Raw genomic sequence first — 18,451 nt, 5'->3', positions numbered from 1 at the left:
GGATACCTGGTGCGGTCACATTAAAACTGAAGCATCTTCTTCACCTACAGTGGTCTTGCCTACAATACATTTCTCACTATTTATAAATTGTTTGTGCAACCACCCATATTCATGCACAAGACATACAACAATAGATGGACATTAAAAATACATTCCATTGCTCTCTTTTGTTTACCTTCAACTCAGAGACATGGATAGCTCTGAATTTACCCCCAAATGGTGGACAGGGAAACAAAGTGTACAAATTGGATAGATGGCAAGGTTATAGATGGTATTCAATTCAGGAAGGTCAGCAACATTTAAGTGAGTTAAGTCATATGGAGTGGGGACTACATGCACTTGCTGTGTAATGTGGATGTTTTTTAGAGAACAAAGGATACAAAAAAACCCTAAATATTTCAGCTCTGTATTGTTCTCCAGTCACAGCCTGGGTCAAAAAGGGCACCAGGAAAGTGAATATCAGCAAGTTTTGGGAAATGGCCATCAATCCAAACATCTCTTGCTCTACTGCAAAATGCTGGAAATATTCAGCATCTTCCTTCAGACAACATGTATGTAGGGGTTTCTAAAAGGGAGGAAATACAGTGGACTCCAATCATTTTCCAATGTCTGGGTACAGATGTGTTGGCTGAAGAATGGAAAATTTGATTTACGACTGTTAAAAAGGGCTGGCTCAGTAATTTCAGGCGAGGCAGTAATACCAGCAGAACAAGATTTTTTAAATGGAGCAGTGGAATGCATTGTCACTGCGCAATGTGCACTTAGACTAACACAATGATGAGCTCAGCTATTGATGCAATTTACATGGACGTTTGGGAAAATAGCCAACAATCTCATCAGATTGAACAGGAAATTAAACCACCAGCAAATTGAGTGGAGCGGCATTCTGCAGGACGAAGCCCCTTGTTTTTTAATGCATCTAAATTGTCCTTAAATTCCGTCAGGAAGCAGGTAATACGAGGTAGCACAGCTTGTATCCCACATGCAATTCTGGTGCCCACACAACAGGAATATAATTTGACCAGAACAGGAGCAGAGAACTGCAGTTGGAATGAAAGATTGCTGTGGATTTAGTTGAGGTTGGGTGTGAGAAACATCTTGATGGAAGTGTGTAACATTTGTCACAAAGTCATAAGATCATAAGGAATTGGAGCAGAATTAGGTCATTTGGCCCATCAATTGTACTCCGTCATTCGCTCCCGGCTGATCTATCTCTCCCTCAATTCAGGAAGGTCAGCAACCCAATTCTCTGGCCTTCTCCCCATAACCCCTGACACCCATAGTAATCAATAATCTATCTATCTCAGCCTTAGAAATGTCCATTGACTTGGCCTCCACAGCCTTCTGTGGCAAAACATTCCACAGATTTATCACACTCCGACTAAAGAAATTCCTTCTCATCTCAGTGTGGCGATGAGAATGTGTCAGGCAGCATCCCTGGAGAATATGGATAGATGACATTTCGGGTCGTGAGGAAGGACTCTGAACTGAAACGTCATCAACACATGTTCTTCAGGGATGCTGCCTGACCCACCGAGTTGCTCCAGCACTGTTTTTTTTTTAAATTGTAAGCCAGCATCTGCAGTTCCTTGTTTCTACTGTGTAAAATTCAAAGTTGGGGGGAAATGGAAGATCCCATTTCTCTTGGGTCAGTGGTAAGTTACAATTTGGAAGGGTTTATAGAAGACATTTTTCTGCTACTATGAGTAGCAAATCAAGAATTTACAGAATGAACAGGGCGGAGGCAGAACCTGGATAATCATTAAACCCTTAATTAGTACCTGGATAATCATTAAACCCTCACATTAAATCATTAAATCAAAAAAACAGAAACCAAATAGCTATGGGTGGAGCGTGGAGAAATGGAAGTGTCATTAAATACTCCATTTTGCCCCGCATGAGCATTGATGAATGGGTTTCCACACCATGTGCTCAGATTTATCTTAAACTGCTGTCTTAGCAATCACGGTTAAAGATAAAGAAAACAATCCTTCAGCATCCATTTTAACCAAAGTTGAATCTCCTTAATTACAGGAATTAGAGATGCCAATATTAAGCATTGGCACGGGTTTGGATCATGTGAAATACATTTATCAACCCATGCAGGGCCACCAATGGGGTCAAAATAATTGTCTTACTCACTCAATGAGTGCTCAAACAATGTGACACCAAACATCATTCCAGGTATCAATAACCAGTTCAAATAACATTCTTGCGACATTAATCTTAAATACTGAACCACTACTGTCTTAAGGTGCTGTCTGGAATTAAACTCAAGTCGGTTCCTTCCCAACACAGGCTTCTGCAAGGCTATGAATGAAAAAATATGTAAAACCCAGAAATTTTGATTTAGCCATGTTGAGCCACCTACAAACAAAATAGCCCAGAATGATGAAAGCAAGTTTACTCCCAAATTCCTCTTCAATTGATTCATAACACAAGCTCTTTTAAAGCTTGCCACAACTGGTAGTCAGAACCAGAAATCTGTTTGGTTCATAACAAGTCATATCAAAGCAAACAAATATCTTACTGGAACAACTCAGCAGGTTAAACTGTTAAACCTACCCGAGTAATTTTGAAGGCATGACTATTATTTAGTGAGCATCTTATTTCAGAGCACTGGAAGCTAGAAATCCATTTCAATTTTCAATCCACATCAATGACAAGCATGGTAATTATATAATGGGAAAAATTCTGGTGCCTCAAGTCAGAAAGTGACTAGTGCATTCTGAATTCAATGTTTTTCTGCTTGGTCAATTGGCCTGCATCAAGTGAATACATGTCAAATTGCACACAATTTCTGCTTAAATTTGATGTGTACAATGATTAAGGCTAACACAATTTAGGAATTATTTGAATTCTTCATAACTTAAATTCTGGGTTATCTTTTTTTATCCAAGTTTCCATGTGTACAAAGCAGGTAAATGCACAAACTTTTGATAGTTACAATACTTAGAAATTTAAACACCCCCAAAAAAATTAACCATTTCATTCTGAATAATTTAAATCAAAGTAAAGAGTCAAGTATATTTTTTGATCCGAACTTGAGAGTTTGCATTCTGGAAATGCAACAGAAGAAACATTGGCAACTCCTGCTGCACCAAGTGGGAGAAATTCCATTAGTAGTCAAGCCATCAGACTCCAGTGAAATATAGAATCGAATAACTTTCAGTTACCAAGGACGAACTAGTTGTAGAAACTTGTATATGGATTGCATCATTTACATTTTCAAACTCGAAGTACAATATCAATTTATGCATTTCTTACCAAGTTCAGAATGCAAAGCGAGCAACTCCTGAGACAACCCCTTGCGTTGTTTGTCCACTTCCTCCTTCTGAGAAGAAAAATACATTGTTACCACAGAAATATATTTAGTACATCAACTCAAGTCAAGTCAAGTTTATTAGTCACATACACATACGAGATGTGCAGTGAAATGAAAAGTGGCAATGCTCGCGGACTTTGTGCAAAAAGACAAACAAACAAACAACCAAGCAAACTATAAACACAATCATAGACACACACATATTCTTTTACATATATATATATATATAAATATTGGAAGGAAAAACGTTCAGTAAAGTTAGTCCCTGGTGAGATTTACAGTCCGAATGGCCTCTGGGAAGAAACTCCTTCTCAACCTCTCCGTTCTCACAGCATGGCAACGGAGGCGTTTGCCTGACCGTAGCAGCTGGAACAGTCCGTTGCATGGGTGGAAGGGGTCTCCCATGATTTTATTGATTCACGTTACCGTCTCAAATTTGGACTTCAGTTTCCAATGGTGGAAACTGAAATTCATCCAAATGACAAAAACACCAAAAGTGGTTCTGAAAAATTATCAATAGAAACATGTACAAAGGGCCAAACTAACATGTGCCTTCTAGACAAAGCCTCAAAGCTAAATAAGTTCACCTGGAGGAAAAAACAATCCCGTAACTTTTGATGTGCATTTCCAAACTCAACTAGGTCAGTCGGTGTACTAATGAACAGTATAATTTGTTTAAAGGTTTTAAATGAGCAAATTATGCAAAAATCTTGGAGATCAGCATTTCAACTGTATTAACTGCCATTACAATATAATTTACATTGCATATTAACCAAGTACAACACAATTTAGCATTTCCAACACAGATTTAAATTTATATTAAACAAGTATGGCTGTAAATTGATCCAGTAAATACTTCTATCTTCAACATAAGCAAAAACCAAAATATTGAAGTGCACAATTTTACATAATCTTATAAAGAAAAACAGGCAGACCTTGCATTACCTTTAGTATCCTAGACACAATCAAGCGACATCCAATTCACCAGCAAATCAATAACTGAGGAAATTGACTGAGCCTTTTTAATCCCAAAAGCATAGAGTCAGGATGCAGCTATTAAAAGCAAGATGATGTTCTGAGCACTCTGCTTAATCTGACTCCCTAATGCACCAATTGTTCAGCAAAGAGGAGGAACAACCGACAGCGAAGAACAGCTGGAAACAAAGGAATTGGTTGAAACTACTAGCGCCAGCTAGCAACCGCTTTCATTCCCAGTCAGCAAATCAAGAAAGGATGCATCAGTTACCCTATTTCCAGTGCAAGGACCGTAGAGGCACATTTTGCTGCTGTTGCAGCCCATTCTCTTTATCCGGCTGTTTGTGTGGAGCACAGGTGGCCACGCCACAACCCAAACTGGTCTTTCTACATTTAAAATGCTTGTAGGAAAAGATCCATTGACCCTTGCCTTCCAAGCTAACTTTCAGTGCAGTATATGTACCATATTTCCTGCAGTACTGTGCCCTGAAAAAAAAAACAGCTGCATAAGAAAGCACTGGGAAGCACTCATTAAAAGAGGCACAGCCCTGTCTGTAAACTGGAGACAAGGGGAGTGGTAGCGAGGGGGCGGTAAGAAGCTGATCAATATTCATTTCATCGTATGTCAGCAGTTGAAGCTTGGCACTGCAACGCGCATTGATCTTCCACCTAATACAATAATGGACTATTCTGATATCTCATCTTAATATGCAATGCTATCAAGTACCAGAAAGTCGAAAAAGCTGGAAAACAGAAGGTCTGCTGAAATGTAACTAGAGAGTTTCATATTACAGTAAGTCGGGCTGATTTGTAATTCAGCACCTATATAATGAAATATTGAAAGTATTTCAGAAGCATACATCAAAGTAACTCAAATACAGCCCAAGGTAATCCCAGAGCAGGATTCTTAAAGTGCAAAAGATTAAATGCACCTATATGAATGTACACTGGAGAATAAGGTAATTACTATCAGTGTTGATATTGCCATACTGACAGGAGAAACGTGGTGAAAAGCTTACAAATATTACTCACATATATGCAAAACGCATGTTCAAAATTAAGCTTGTCTTTTTGTAGCTCATTGGGCACAAAGTACTTTGGATCGTAGCTGAACTGACTGCAGCATGACAGCTCAAATTTAAAAATGTTAAATGCTGAGAATAGTATATTTTCAAGAGCAAGCCATGTAAATGCAAAGGTTTGTAGATACTTGCAATAGCAGCTCATTTAAAAAATAGCTCCATGTAAACTGTTAATTCAGACTAAAATTATGAAAAAAAAGAGTGCTTTAAAGTAATAATTCCAGCAAACGGGCAAAACACAAACTGGAGGCATTGACAATGTCACAAGCAGACTTGATTGTATAGTACACAATTCCTTGAAGAATGAATACATCTGATCTGAAATTATCCACATTTAAAGACTTAAACTCCAAATTTATGGTCAAACTATTCAAATTGGTTAAATTTAATTTAATTAATTGAATGTAATTTATTGCCTCCAGCAGCAGAACCTGCAATCTAATCAGCAGCTACCAACACCAGCCTGCATTACCAGGAGCTTTGTGCAAGGTTACGTTTCAGTCTGAAGTACAAGCAATGACATGGCACATTTTATTGTCGCCCAGTTCCTCTACTGCACCCAAGTCATTGTCATAATTTTTCTAATAATATTAATGGGCTCCATCTTGAAACATTACCTTAATGTGTCGAGACAAACTTCTTCAACAAATTTTAAAAGATAAATAATGAACCAATGAATACTTTACATTGGATACCCATGCCCATTGTTTTCTCCCCACACTCCTGTAACCATCTCCATAATCTACCAATTAATACACAAAGGCCTGAATCCCACTGCTCTACAACACTTCTCAGAGCCCTACCATTCCCTGTGTAGGTCCGGCCTATGTTAAACTTCCCAAAATGCAACACCTCACATTTCTCTGCATTAAATTCCATCAACCATCCCTCAGCCCACCCGGCCAATTGATCAAAATCCTGCTGCAATTTTTCACAACCATCTTCACGATCTGCAAAACCACCCACTTTTGTATCATCAGCAAACGTGCTAATCTTGCCATTAATGTTTTCATGTAAATCTTTGAAATAGGTGACAAACAGTAACGGACCCAGCATCGAACCCTGAGGCACACCACTAGTCACAGGCCTTCAGTCCAAGAAGCAACGATCCACCAACACCCTCTGCTTCCTTCCATAAAGCCAAGTTTATATCCATTCAGCTATCTCTCCTTGGATCCCATGCGATCCAACCTTCCACAGCCACCGACCATGCGGAACCGTGTCAAAAGCTTTGCTGAAGTACAAATATACAATATCTACAGCTCTGCCCTCAGCAACCTTTTTGGTCCAGTCATCAAAAAACTCAGATGTAAGATATGGCCTCCACGTACAAAACCATGTTGACTGCCCTGAATCACCCTTGTCCATCTAAACACAATAGTACCTTCAGCGCCTCTTTGACTGTAACACTGACTGCTCTCAAGTCACTTCCATTGATTGCCCCAAGATCCACCATCCTCCTGTCCTTCTCCTTGGTAAATATAGGAGATATACTCATATCCTTTACTACCCTATCTACTGTGATAGCCCGTTCAAGGAACCATGTACTTGTGTTCCTCAAACCCTCTGCTCTCTGCACGACATTCCTCAGTTCACTTGACCAGCTCAGATTCAGATTCAGATTCAACTTTAATTGTCATTGTCAGTGTACAATACAGACAATGGAATGCAGTTAGCATCTCCCTGGAAGAGCGACATAGAATATGATTTCAATAAATAAATCTATTTACATGTGTACAGATATAGTGTATTTTCCTGTGGGAAGAGTGCCCGGGGGGGGGGGGGGGGGGGGGGGGGGGGGGGGGGGGGTCCGGATTGGCAGTCAAAGAGAAGGGGAGGTATATTGGGGGGGAGGGTACGTTGTTGAGTAGTGTGACAGCCGCAGGGAAGAAGCTGTTCCTGGACCTGCTGGTCCGGCAGCGGAGAGACGTGTAGAGGCTCCCGGATGGTAGGAGGGTAAACTGTCCATGGTTGGGGTGAGAGCAGTCCTTGATTCAGATTCAACTTTAAATGTCATTGTCAGTGTACCAATACAGAGACAACGAAATGCAGTTAGCTGGAAGAGCGACATAGAATATGTTTCAATGAAAAATCTATTTACATGTATACAGACAGTGTATTTTTCCGTGGGAGGAGTGTCCCCCGGGGGATGTCCCGGATCTTCTGGTCCAGGCTTGAGAGCAGTCCTTACGGGGTTAAACCAGATGCTGTGCACCCTTCGCAGACAGCGCTTGCTTTGGACAGACTCAATGGAGGGGAGCGAGGAACCGGTGATGCGTTGGGCAATTTTCACCACCCTCTGCAGTGCTTTCCGGTCGGAGACAGAGCAGTTGCCATACCATACTGTGATACAGTTGGTAAGGATGCTCTCGATGGTGCAGCGGTAGAAGTTCACCAGGATCTGAGGAGACGGATGAACCTTCTTCAGTCTCCTCAGGAAGAAGAGACGCTGGTGAGCCTTCTTGACCAGAGTTGAGGTATTGTGGGTCCAAGAGAGGTCATCAGAGATGTTGACATGTTCCACCTTCATCCCGTTGATGTGGATGGGGGTGTGCTTGCCGCCCCTAGACTTCCTGAAGTCTACAATGAGCTCCTTGGTCTTCTTGGAGTTAAGGGCCAGGTTGTTGTCAGCGCACCATGCTGCTAGGAGCTGGACCTCCTCCCTATAGGCCGATTCATCGTTGTTGCTGATGAGGCCAATCACCGTTGTATCATCTGCATACTTGATGATGGTGTTAGTACCATGTACAGGTGTGCAGTCGTAGGTGAAGAGGGAGTAGAGGAGAGGGCTCAGCACACAGCCCTGAGGAACGCCGGTGTTCAGGGTGAGGGTTGAAGAGGTGTGCTTGTCTAACCTAACAGACTGGGGTCTGTTGGTTAGAAAGTCCAGTATCCAGTTGCAGAGGGAGGGGTCGATGCCCAGGTTACCGAGTTTGGTGATCAGTTCAGAGGGTATAATGGTGTTGAATGCTGAGCTGTAATCGATGAACAGCATTCTTACGTAAGTGTCTCTGTTGTCGAGGTGGGAGAGGGCGGAGTGAAGTGTCGTTGAGATGGCATCCTCCGTACTCCTATTCTTGTGGTAGGCAAACTGATAGGGATCCAGTGTGGGGGGTAGGCAGCTTTTGAGGTGTGCCAGGACCAGCCTCTCAAAGCACTTGGTGATGATGGGGGTAAGTGCAACTGGGCGGAAGTCGTTGAGGCTTGCCGCAGTGGAGTGTTTTGGCACCAGCACGATGGAGGTGGTTTTAAGGCACGTGGGGACAACTGCTTGGGCAAGTGACAGATTGAAGATGTCAGTCCAGACGTCTGTCAGCTGCGCAGCACAGGCCCTGAGGACGCGCCTGGGGATGCCGTCAGGGCCAGCGGCCTTACGTGCATTAGTCCTACTCAGTGCCACATATACGTCGTAGGGGGTGAGTGCGAGGGGTTGGTGATCGGCAGGTAGCACAGCCTTGATGGCTGTCTCTAGATTGTCCCCGTTGAAGCGGCCATAGAAGTGATTAAGCTCCTCAAGGAAGGAGGCGTCGCTGGATGTGGAGGTGGTGTTGGTGGGTCTGTAGTCCGTGATGGCCTGGATGCCTTGCCACATGCGTCGGGGGTCAGAGTTGTGGTTGAAGTGCTCCTCAATCCTGAGCTTATGGCAGTGCTTGGCCTTCTTGATGCCCCTCTTCAGGTTAGCCCTGGATGAACTGTAGGTTTGAGCATCGCCTGACCTGAAAGCGGTGTCCCGTGCTTTCAGCAGTAGCCTGACCTCGCTGTTCATCCATGGCTTCTGATTCGGGAATATGGTCACCCTTTTGAGGGAGGTGACACTATTGATGGTGGAGCTGATCAAGTTCGCACTGTTTTCCTTGATAACTACTACCATCATGGTCACCTACAATCTTAATTATGTTTTATATATTCTCATCTAAGTTTTTGATGTAGATCCCCAAGGTACACTGCTAATCACAGACCTAGCCTGAAAAAAACAACCTTTCACCACGACCCTCTGCTTCCTTCCATGAGGCCATTTCTGTATCTGCATCCTATTAGCTAGCTCTCCATGGATCCCATGTGATCGAAACTTTCAGAGCACACTACCATGGTGTCGTAAATAAATTGCTGCAGTCCATGCAGACTGTCAACATCTATCCGTGTCAAACTACTTTATTACTTGAAAATTTGAGACATGATCTCCCACATACAAATCCATGCCGACTGCCCTCAATCAATCCTTTTCTAACCTAATGCATGTTTATCTTACCCCTCAGTCTTCTCCAGTAATTTTCCTATCACAGATCTTAGAATGACTAGCCATATAGTTCAAGTTTTTCCTGTGCAGTCCTTCTTAAACAGAGGCACAACATTAGCTCCAGTCTTCCAGCATCTCACCCGTGTCTACTGATGATTCAGATATCACAGCCAGTAATTTCTACTCTAACATCCTCGGATATATCTAATCAGGCCCAGGAGATTAATCTTCATCTTCGGACATCCAGCACCTCCGACTGTAAATAAGACAGTCTCCAAGACACATCCATGAACTGTCCCATGTCGAATAGGAGAAATATATATTGAGGACATCTTACATGTGGAATCTCCTGCAGTTCCACACAGATGATCATGCTGGTTTGAGGGACATTCTCTCTCCAGTTTACCCTTTCTTCTTAATATAGTTAAATCTCTTTGGATTTTCTTTGATCTTACTTGCCAAAGCTTTTTCATGTCCCCTTATTGTCCTCATTTCCTTCTTAAGTATGCTCGTCAATCTCTCATACTCTGATACACTTGATTCCAGCTGCGTATACCTGACCAACACCTTTTTCCTGACCAGACTCAATTTCTCTGGTCATCCAGGCCTCCTTTCTCCCATCTGCCATGCCCTTCAATGGAGTAAGAACAGTATCTCTCAGTATCAACATCAGTGGCACCACGGTGGAGAGAGTGGAGAGCATAAAGTTCCTCGGAGTGCAAATAACAAATAGTCTCACCTGGTCCAGGAACAACACTGGGATTGTCAAACGGGCCCCATCAGCGACTGCACTACCTGAGGAAACTCAAACAGGCCTCACTCCCCACCAACATCCTCAGGACTTTTTACAGGGGCACGGTGGAGTGTGTACTCACGTACTGCATGAACACGTGGTACTCCAACTGTAACTACTCAGACAGGAAGTCTCTGCAGAGGGTTGTGAGGGGAGCAGAGAGGATCATTGGTGTCTTGCTACCCTCGGTACAAGAACTGTTCCAGAGCCGCTGCCTGAAAAAAGCACGGAGCATAGCAAAGGACAGGCTGCACCCCCTCCACACACATCTAGATCTCCTGCCATCAGGCAAGAGATACCGCAGCATCAAAGCCCGGACAACCAGACTGCTAAACTGCTTCCTTCCACAGCCTGTGAGGCTGCTAAACAGTCACTCCACCTGATTCTGCTGCTTTTGCACTGACAATTTAATAACTGGCACTGAGTAATAACTCTGGCACTGGCTCAGGTCACTTAAATCAGCTGCCCTGGACATTTTACGACTTTTTAAAATTGTATTTTAATGTTGCTTTTTTACCTGCACTTTTTTTAAACTATTCGTACTGTTTTTTATCAGGAACTGGATTGTTTCTATTTATGTGTGAAATGTTTAAGTTTTTATGTGCGATGCTCTGGTATTCCCTGAGAAACGTCTTCTCATTTTGCACTGTACAATTTGTTGCTTTGCATGATGACAATAAAGAATGATGATGATCACACTAAGAACATCCCACTTTCTGGACATCTTGTTGCCTGCAAACAATCTATACCATCAACTTTTGGAAGCTACTGTTTCATACCATCAAATTTTCTCTTGCTAAGTGACAGTTGTTTGTCTCCCCTTGCCCAAAATTAGACAAAGCACTCAGCAATTTCCCCAGAAATCAGTGTTACGACAACTGTTCCTGTAAGTAAAGACTGTTTAAATAAATTATAATTTACCTGGCAGTGCAAATATCAAAATCTGATGCGGTTACTAACAGATTTTAGAATCACAAACTTAAGAAATAGACATGTGCAAGAGATGAAATTTAACACCTTTAAACAAACTGGTTTATATCCTTTGTCTATCGCAAATCTTCCTTTAAAATCAATGTTGATCAAACATTATCGGTCATAAAAACCATTGACATTACCCAATTCCCTTGCATTTTAGTCCTGCTATCGACAATAGATTTGAATACTTTCCCAATGAACATTCTGTAGATTTCTGCACTCCTTCCCTTTGAGTAAACGTATATTTGCAAAATGTTGAACAAAAGTAACTATAGTTAAGAACTTGTAATTATCTCTCACTTGCCACAACTTTTACTACCCAAGGTGACATCCATCAGGTCCTGGAGACTGTTATGGGTTGCACCTCGACATTGGTGATTGGAATTTTCTACAAATTCCTCCCTCGCAGTTGCTGATTTACTGTTGCTTGGATTGTCATTTATACGGCAAAAACTGATGCAAACAATGTGTCACCTTTTTCTCAGTTCTCAAGACTTCACCACCCCATCCACACCCCCCCCCCCCCCCCACCTCTCCCAATCACATAACCTATCTGCATGTTGTTAACTTTGAAAATATCTGAAAACAGATTTTGATATTTCTGACTAGCTGTTTTTGAACCATTTTTTCTTCACTACGATCTTAGCTATTTTTTCATTTTTGCTTTTTGTCTAATTTTTGACCTGCCACCCAACTTCATACAATTTGTTCTTTGGTCTGATCTGGTTCAGAAATAAAAATTCCCAGCGTCAATTGCTTCCAATCGTACAAAATTTGAACCCAATGTTAACGTAATTATATTGCTTTGCTGTTGGCTCAGTTTGTCAATAAAAATAAGGAAAAATGCACGTTCACTTGCTTCAACGTGGAAGAAAATAGTTAAAGGGGAATAAGAGCACAGAACATGACAAGATGAATCGATCTGCTGATTAGCCAATGCATTCTGTCCCAAATCGTGTGGAATATCATTCCATGAAATCCTTTTAAATGGCTCAGGAATGTTCCATTCTAATATTCCTGAATTATTTGATTTGAGTATAGGAGCAAGGAGGTCCTACTGCTGTTGTGCAGGGCCCTGGTGAGACCACACCGGGAGTATTGTGTGCAGTTTTGGTCTCCTAATTTGAGGAAGGGGGTTTCTTGCTATTGAGTGCAACGCAGGTTCATCAGGCTAATTCCCGGGATGGCGGGACTGATATGATGAAAGAACGGCTCAACTCGGCTTATATTCACTGGAATTTAGAAGGATGAGAGGGTATCTTATAGAAACATAAATTCTTAAGGGATTGGACAGGCTAGATGCAGGAAAAATGTTATCGATGTTGGGGGGGAATTAGAATAAGGGGTATTAGGACTGAGATGAGGAAAAACATTTTCACCCAGGGAGTTGTGAATCCGTGGAATTCTCTGCCACGGAAGGCAGTGGAGGCCAATTCACTGGATGTTTAAGAGAGAATTAGATATAGCTCTTGGGGCAAACATAATCAAGGGATATGGGAAGAAAGCAGGAACTGGGTACTGATTTTGGATGATCAGCCATGATTGTATTGAATGGCGCTGCTGGCTTGTATTGAATGGCCTACTCCTGCACCTATATTCTATATTTCTTTGCAACTATATACATGAAAGGTTTGGAGTTCCCAGCAAAATCTCAACTATATGGCTACGTACATAAGCAAGGGACATCAAAACTACATTTACCTGGCTACAAATTCAGCATTATTTCTCAATCTGCATCTTGTATTTAGACCTGCCACCTTGCAATCACTGGCAAGACCCCCCTCCTGCGACCAAAACAGAACGTAGAACAGTGCAGCAAGAGAATAGGCCCTTTAGCCCACAATGTCTGTGCCAAACATGATGCCAAGACCATCTCTTATTTGGCTGTCATAATTCATATCCCTCCATTCGCTGCATATCCATGGGGGGGCCAGATCGTGGAGGATCAGGATTTTGTAGTTGTTCTGGTGAAGTTGCCAGTGAAGTTGTTTGAGGACTGGAGTGATGCGATGCCAGGATTTGGTGTGGGTGATGAGTCAGGCGGCTGCGTTCTGGACCAGTTGGAGTCGGTTGATGTAGGTGGAGCTGATGCCAAGGAAAAGTGAGTTGCAATAGTCCAGTCGGGAGGAGATGAAGACATGGATGAGTCTTTCAGCAGCGGGAGGTGTGAGAGAGGGTCTGAGTTTGGCGATGTTGCGGAGATGAAAGAAGGAGGTTTTAATGACATGGCGGATGTGAGGCTCAAGGGAGAGGGTGGAATCAAAGATCACGCCAAGGTTGCGGGCCTGGGGAGATGGGGAGACAGTGGTGCCGTCGATGGTGAGAGTGGGGTTATTGATTTTGCTGAGTGTGGCTTTGGAGCCTATGAGGAGGAATTCTGTCTTATCGCTGTTGAGTTTGAGGAAATTATGTTGCATCCAGGTTTTTATAGCTGACAAACAGGAATTGATATGGGAGGGAAATGATAATGCATTTCGTTGTCTCTGTACTGTACACTGACAATGACAATTAAAATTGAATCTGAATCTGGGGGGGGGGGGGGGGGGGGGGAGGGAGGGAGGGGTTGTGGGGGGATTTGGTGCCGAGGTAGATCTGGGTGTTGTCAGCGTAACAGTGGAAGTCCAGGTTGAAGTGGCGGAGTATCTGACCAAGGGGGAGGATGTAGATGATGAAGAGGAGGGGGCCGAGTACGGAGCCTTGGGGAATGCCTTGAGTGACTGTGGCTGTAGCAGAGCTGTGGTTGTGGAGAGAGATGAAGTGGGATCTGTTGGAAAGGTAGGAACGGAGCCAGCTGAGTGCAGAGCCTTCAATGCCGACGTCTTTGAGTCTGGTGAGCAGGATGTTATGGTTCACTGTATCGAAGGCTGCGTTCAGGTCGAGGAGGATGAGGATGTTGAGGGGACCAGTGTCAGCAGAGGTGAGGAGGTCGTTGAGGACTTTGAGGAGAGCAGTTTATGTGCTATGGAGGGGGCGAAAGCCAGATTGGAGGGGTTCAAGTAGGTTATACGCAAGGAGGTGGGAATGAAGTTGTGACGCGACGATACGCTCCAGGGTTTTTTGAAAGAAAGGGGAGGTTTGAGATTGGGCGGTAGTTAATGAGAGAGGAGGGATCAAAACCAGGTTTCTTTAAGATTGGTGTAACAGCAGCAGTTTTGAAAGCGGAGGGGACAATTCCTTGGGACAATGAGGAGTTGAAGAGATTAGTGAGGTAGGGGCAGAGAACGGGGAGGAAGAACTTCAGCAGGGGAGTGGGGAGAGGGTTGAGGGAGCAGGTAGTGGGTTTGGAAGAGCCGATGAGTTTGGAGATTTCAATAGGGGTGACCATGTCAAACTGGGAGAGGAAGCAGTGTGGAGGAGGGGTAAGGAGGTCAGTGGAGATGTTGAAAGGAGGGGCCTTGGTAGGTGGTGGAGTAGATGCTGGGGAGTCTGGTACAGGGGATAAAGATTGATAGATGGTGCTGATTTTATCAGTGAAAAAGTGGAGGAATGAGTTATAGAGATCCGGAGTAGAGGTAGGGAGAGTGTTGGCTCGAGGCTTGAGGAAGTTGCCCACTGTGGAGAAGAGGGTTCTGTGGTTTAGGCAGGGATCGGTGAATATGGAAAAGAGATAGGCAAATTTTGCAGCAATGAGGGCATCTTTGTAGTCAGTGAGGTGGAGTTTGTAAGCTTCAAGGTGGACTGTTAGAGATGATTTCTTTGTGAGTCGTTCAAGTCGGCGACCAGTCTGTTTCAGTTTACGAAGTGCAGGTGTGTACCAGGGTGAAGATGTGTTGAAAGTTACGGTTCTATAATGCTATTACTAACAATTCACTTGACAGCTCACCTCCAATCTCCATCTGCAATATTGTACACGCATTTCACCAGCCATAAACGATAATTAATTGGCCATGGTGCATATTTTGAATTTTCTTGGTGGTTTCAGTTTGCTTTACATTCGTGGCACCTCCCTTCATTGCCCCAATCTCAGAACTTAGCAATTTGCACATTGTGATTTCCTACAGTGTAATTTAGTAATTAATACGACCTTTAAAATAAGTGGTAATTTACGCAATGCTAATCAACCTTTGTCTTTCATTGGCCAAACATGCATTTCTCACTTTACTCCTTGCCCAGTAAATCGCATACACTGTGTAGGAAGGAACTGCAGGTGCTGGCAACCTCTATCGCTGCTCCCCCTCTGATTTCTACTGCTGCACCTTACACTTCCTTATCTATGTATCTCCCTCTCCCCTGACATCAGTCTGAAGGGTCTCGACCCAAAACGTCACTCATTCCTTCTCCCCAGAGATGCTGCCTGATCCGCTGAGTTACTCGAGCAGTGTGTCTAAATCACATACACTATTGGTGGTAACTCTGATGCTCACACTACAGCAAATTTACTGCTTTTATTTTGTTTGATGCAAAATAACTCGATTTGAATTGTTCAGAGAAAAAAGGCAACGTGCAAGATCCTACTCAAGATAGACCATGACCAGTTAGTTTCAGCTGTGTGCAAAGGAGGTACGTATACTTCCATTTCGCATATGCCATACATACTGTAGGTTGGAGAAATGTTAGTACTTGACAATGAAGCATTTATTTGTTGCCTTTTCCGGCAAGATAAAGGCCTACTACTCATTGAAGGACTAAAGTCTTAAAGGAACAAGTATAGATTGCACTGGTGGTCACATTCCAGTACACCAGACTTCCCACTAAGCTTGGATAAGGTATTCCACACCAAACAAAGATGGTTCTACAAAGGATACTCTCTCTTGCACTACATTCAGCTCTGGATACCTTGACAAAACACCCAAGTCATAACGCTACTCATTGATAACGGGGATTACAGCTCAGCCTTCAACACATTACTACTACATGTTACTACACATTGATAGAAATGGGGAAACTACAAATGCTGGTTTACCAAGGAAAGACAATGTGTGTAGGAAGGGACTGCAAGTGCTGGTTTAAACCGAAGATAGACAAATTGTTGGAGTAATTCAGGCAGCATCTCTGGACAGAAGGAATGGATGACGTGTTGGGTCCAGACCCGACCTCAGTCAGTTAGAATTGGTGATAACGTTTCCTCCACTGTGACCTTCAACACTGGTGCTCCTTGGGAAGATCGTGCTCTACTCCCAACGACAGTGTATGGCCAAGAACACTACCAACTCGGTCATCAAGTTCGCTGATGATACTACTGATGTCAGTTGGATAAATGAGATGATGTACATGAAAGATCAAAAAATGTGTCACGGTGTTTGGACAATAATCTAGCTCATTCCATGCACCTTCCATCCTGCGTGAAAAAGTTGCCATTTGAATTCATACTAAATCTTTCCCCTCAGCTTAAACAATGTCTTCAGTTTCTTGATTTCCCCAGCATGGATAAAATAAGCTTCATTCTTCCGACCTATTCCCCTCGTGATTTTATACACTTGTGGAAGATCGCCCCTCTCCTGCTCTACCAGGTATGAAGTCCTAGCTTGCCCAACCTTCCACCTTTACTCTGGCCCTGGAGTCCTGTGCCACTAGGGGCGGGGCGTTGATGGTGGCCTCTGCCCACAGTCAGTCTGTTTTTCTATCTTTTTTAAATTTTTTAGTCTGTTTTAAAAGTGTGGTGGAGGTTTTTTTAGTTTTTCTATGTGGGGGAGGGGGGTAGGGTAAGGGGGAAACCGTTTCCCAGTCACTTCCTGGCGAGTATGCAACTATACTCCGAGTTGCGTTCTCGCCCTCCCTCCTCGCGGCCTACCGACTGGATTGGAGCAGCCTGTCCTGCCGGGGACTGGCCAAAGCTTCAGCGGTGGCAGCGGAGCACTGGATTCACCGCGGAGCGGGCGATGCCTACCTGGATCGCCGTTTGAAGCTCCGGAGTGCTGGGCCTGCTGCCTCAACATCTTGGAGCTGGGGTTTGGAGAGCTCCCAGCGGGGGCAGCACTGACCAACAACGCGGAGTCCTGGGACCCTTTGCCGAGGGCCGCCAGCGTTGAATCTCAGCCCAGCGCAACCTGTGGACTTCGGGAGCCGTGGACTCCGTCCGGTAGGAAGTGGCTGATTCCGATGTCCAAGCTATTGAGGTGGTTCTCCCGTTCGGACGTCGGAGTCTCATCACCCCGGCGAGAGGGCCTGAACCTCGAGCCGCCTGTGGCGGTGATTGCGAGGGGTTCGGGAGCCCCTCCGACCACGGGTGAACGGAGCACAACGGAGGAGGATAACTGCATTTTTGGAGCCTTCCCTCAGTGGAAAATTTTGATTCCGCTGTGTGGGAATGTCTGTGTTAAAATCTATCGTGTTCTGTGCTCTTTATTATTCATATGGCTGTGTGGTGACCACACATTTCACTGGACCAACTGGTACATGTGACAAATAAATGCATCTAGTATCTAGTATCCTCATAGATCTGCTCTTCACTCTTTCCAGCTTAACAACATTCTTCGCATAGCAGAATGACCAAAACTGAATACAGTACTTCAAATGTGACCTCACCAACATCTTGTACAACTATAACATAATGTCTAGACTCAAAACTCTGACTGATGAATGCCAGCGTACAAAAAGCCTTCTTCACCACCCTATCTATCTGTGAGACATTTTCAGGGAACAAAGTACTTGTACTTCCTTGGTACCAATAGAATCAAAGACTTGTACTACCCATCATTCCTTCTCCCCGTTCCAATCAGGCAGGAGATGCAGAAGCTTGAAAGCATGCTCTGGAGTCAGGAACAGCTTCTTCCCCTGTTACAAGACTTCTGAACAGTCCTACCACCAGCTAGGGTACTAGTGTTAGTACCCTCTATCCCATTGCAGACATTGGAGGTTTATGGAACTGGTTCAATAAATTGCAGACAACTATATACTGTACTCTCTTCCTCTTTGCCCTCCCTCTTGTCCGAGAGTTGATTTGATTGTATTCATGTATTATATAAACTGATCTGATTGGGTGTCATGCAAAATAAAACATTTCACTGTACGTCAGTATATGTGGCAACAATAAACCTAAATGTCCCTTCACTTGGTCATGGGTCAGAGATTCCTCATTTCCATAAGAATATTGTACTCCACACCCCTCCCACAAAGCAAGCTTT

General features: G+C 43.6%; 1 protein-coding gene across 5 annotated transcripts in view; it reads right to left on the bottom strand.

Annotated features, from left to right (window-relative positions):
• mtus1b (microtubule associated tumor suppressor 1b) overlaps positions 1-18,451 on the bottom strand; it is a 145,047-nt gene that overhangs the window by 19,137 nt on the left and 107,459 nt on the right. For all 5 annotated transcript variants that reach the window (XM_055635329.1, XM_055635334.1, XM_055635341.1 and 2 more), the window contains exon 8: positions 3,268-3,334. In XM_055635329.1, coding sequence (XP_055491304.1) covers positions 3,268-3,334 — 67 coding nt within the window. The remainder of the gene's footprint in view (positions 1-3,267; positions 3,335-18,451) is intronic.

This window comes from Leucoraja erinacea, chromosome 1 (genome assembly GCF_028641065.1).
Source record: "Leucoraja erinacea ecotype New England chromosome 1, Leri_hhj_1, whole genome shotgun sequence".
In the NCBI taxonomy this organism is placed as follows: Eukaryota; Metazoa; Chordata; class Chondrichthyes; order Rajiformes; family Rajidae; genus Leucoraja; species Leucoraja erinaceus.
This window is presented reverse-complemented; position numbering and strand designations above follow the sequence as displayed.